Genomic DNA, 2,766 nt, shown 5'->3' on the forward strand with positions numbered 1-2,766 from the left:
TGATATGATTGACAAGAATGTGAAAATCCTGCGAATGTCTGGTCTTGATCTGATGCAAGCTCGAGTTCCACAATATATTAGGTTGGATCGAATTTTAGAAATTCATTTATCTAATTGTAACCTGAACAACGACAAAGTGACTGAAATTTTGTATGCAATAAGTAATAGTTTATACAACCTACTTTTATTAGATCTGAGTTATAACAAAATAGGTTTAGAAATGTATGATGACTTTTCATTGTTTTTTCAGTCGCTAAAAGTTTTAAATTTATCTCACACATATATGTCCAAAATGTATATTAAAATGACGGTAACGCCTTTTATAGAAACTATAGATTTGTCGTCCACAACAATCTATGTTCTCAAATTTTCTAACAAAAGAAACTTCTCAATAATTTACCTAAATCTAAGCTCTACACTAATAGACACTGTCGGTTGGTTTGATAAGGGTATTACGATTGATACAATTGATTTGAGGAAGACTATGGTACCGTACGATTTGAAAACGTCGGCCCTCTTACAAAAAATTAAAGTAAAAAAAGCTTTGTACGGAGACTCCTACAAACTGTGTTGTGAAAAATTTAAAGGTCCGGGAATTCCCTCCTATACCTGCCATGCGCCAGATCAGGCGATTGTTTCTTGTGATAATCTCCTTGATAATATGGTCAAGCGTTGTCTAATCTGGCTTGTGGCGTTGATAGGTTCTAGTGGCAATGCTATTGTTATTGGCTACAGATTTTTCTATGAGAAACATTTATTAAAACAAGGGTACAGAATGTTTGTTACAAACCTGGGCTTGTCAGATTTCATCATGAGCGTTTATTTACTCATCATAGCAGGAGCTGATGTTTACTACCGTGACGACTACGTGTTGTATGACACAGAATGGCGAGACAGTTCACTGTGTAAGGCCGCAGGTTTTCTCGCTACTCTCTCCAGTGAAACGTCTCTCCTCTTCGTGCTTCTCATCACCTTAGATCGGTATTTTATCTTTAAGAATCCACTGAAACAGGTTAAACTCAGTCAAGTCACGTTAGTATCTATTTCTGCATTGGTCTGGACTTTAGGAATTGCGATCTCTACAGTTCCAATTTTATTTCCAGACTGGCAGGTCTACTCGTCTAACGCTATGTGCCTGGCACTTCCGGTCAAATTGACCCACCAATTAGGGTGGACTTTTTCCTTAATTATCTATATCGTAATCAACTTCATTATAATGCTTCTTGTAATCGTAGGGCAGATTGTTGTTTTTAAATATATTGCAATGCCCTCCAACTCCATAATTAATTCCTCAGTCCAAAAAAAACGCGAGATCACAGTTGCCAAAAACCTTTCTCTTGTCGTCATATCCAACGTCCTCTGTTGGTTGCCTGTCTGCGTCATAGGTCTCCTGTCTGCGGCTGGTCATATCTTTAGTTCAGAAACCTACGGCTGGCTGGTTGTGGTTGTAGTGCCACTCAACTCTGCAATCAATCCGGTGCTCTACACACTACCAGTGGCGTATGCAGCGTTCAATGAACTGAAACAGCGACGACGAAATACCTAGAAATAAGCTGTAAAAGTTAAACCGTTGATACACTTTCAGAGTTTCAACTAGGCATCTCTTTGCAGGGCACCGCCCCCCACCCCCGAAAGAAATGGAATTTATATAGAAAATACATACTTTTGACAGTGTCCTCCCCCCTCCCCCCCGAAAGTTTCAAGTGCACCCCCGGAGAAAAAAATATGGAAGAAACACTGTACATTGTGCTTTACTTATTAAATGTGCTATTATAATAAATGTAAAGTGAAATTAAAAATATATTGCATTTAAATTACTTATGTAATGTGCTATTGTAATAAATGTAAAGTGAAATTAAAAATATATTGCATTTAAATTACTTATTGTAATAAATGTAAGGTGAAATTAAAAATATATTGATTTTAAATTACTTATTGTAATAAATGTAAAAGTGAAATTAAAAATGTATTGCATTTAAATTACTTATTGTAATAAATGTCAAGTGAAATTAAAAATATATTGCATTTAAATCCTAAACACTTTCAGTGGCTTATACAGAGTTCAATGAACTGAAACAACGACGTCGAAATACTTAATAATAAGCTGTAAAAGTTCGGCCTTTGATACACTGTGCTTTTCGTATTTAATGTGCTATTCTATTAAATGTAAAGTGAAATTTAAAATATATTGCATTTAAATTACTTATGTAATGTGCTATTGTAATAAATGTAAAGTGGAATAAAAAATATATTGCATTTAAATCCTACACACTTTCAATAGCTTATTTAATGAACTTAAAAAAAAAAAGAGACGTCGAATTACTAAATAATAAGCTGGGTTTTTTTTGCTTTTAATTTAGCTTTCAATACATTGTACTTTACTTATTTAATGTGTTGTTGTAATAAATGTAAAGTAAAACTTAAAAATATTGTGTTCCAATTTTCGTATTTATCTTTGAAAAAGAGTTAGTTTTATGCCCAGCCACCTTTATTTTCCCTAATACGGTCAGCTACTCATTAGAGCTGTGGCTTTCTACGAAATATATAGAGAAAATTGATAATTACACTTAATTAAGTGATTAATTCGAGTGTTAAATAGTGTTTTAAGAGCTGCAAATCGAAAGTTTGAGGGGGTGTGCAATTCGAAAGTTTGAGGGAGGGGGGTGTGCAAATCGAAATTGGCCGAAGTATATATTTTGTAAATAAATGTTCGTGTTTGCAGTCGAGCGTTCTACCCCACGGCCACACCAGTTGAACATCATTACG

At 34.5% G+C, this 2,766-nt stretch overlaps 1 protein-coding gene across 1 annotated transcript; it reads left to right on the forward strand.

The window, feature by feature from the left end:
* Positions 1–661: 661 nt before the first annotated feature.
* LOC131955920 (G-protein coupled receptor GRL101-like) lies at positions 662–1,546 on the forward strand. Its single transcript, XM_059320238.1, has one exon. The coding sequence runs from the start codon at positions 662–664 to the stop codon at positions 1,544–1,546; it is 885 nt and encodes a 294-aa protein (XP_059176221.1).
* The last annotated feature ends 1,220 nt before the right edge of the window (positions 1,547–2,766 follow it).

This window comes from Physella acuta, unplaced genomic scaffold (assembly GCF_028476545.2).
Source record: "Physella acuta isolate Inbredline_101_S28 unplaced genomic scaffold, ASM2847654v3 ptg001116l, whole genome shotgun sequence".
In the NCBI taxonomy this organism is placed as follows: Eukaryota; Metazoa; Mollusca; class Gastropoda; family Physidae; genus Physella; species Physella acuta.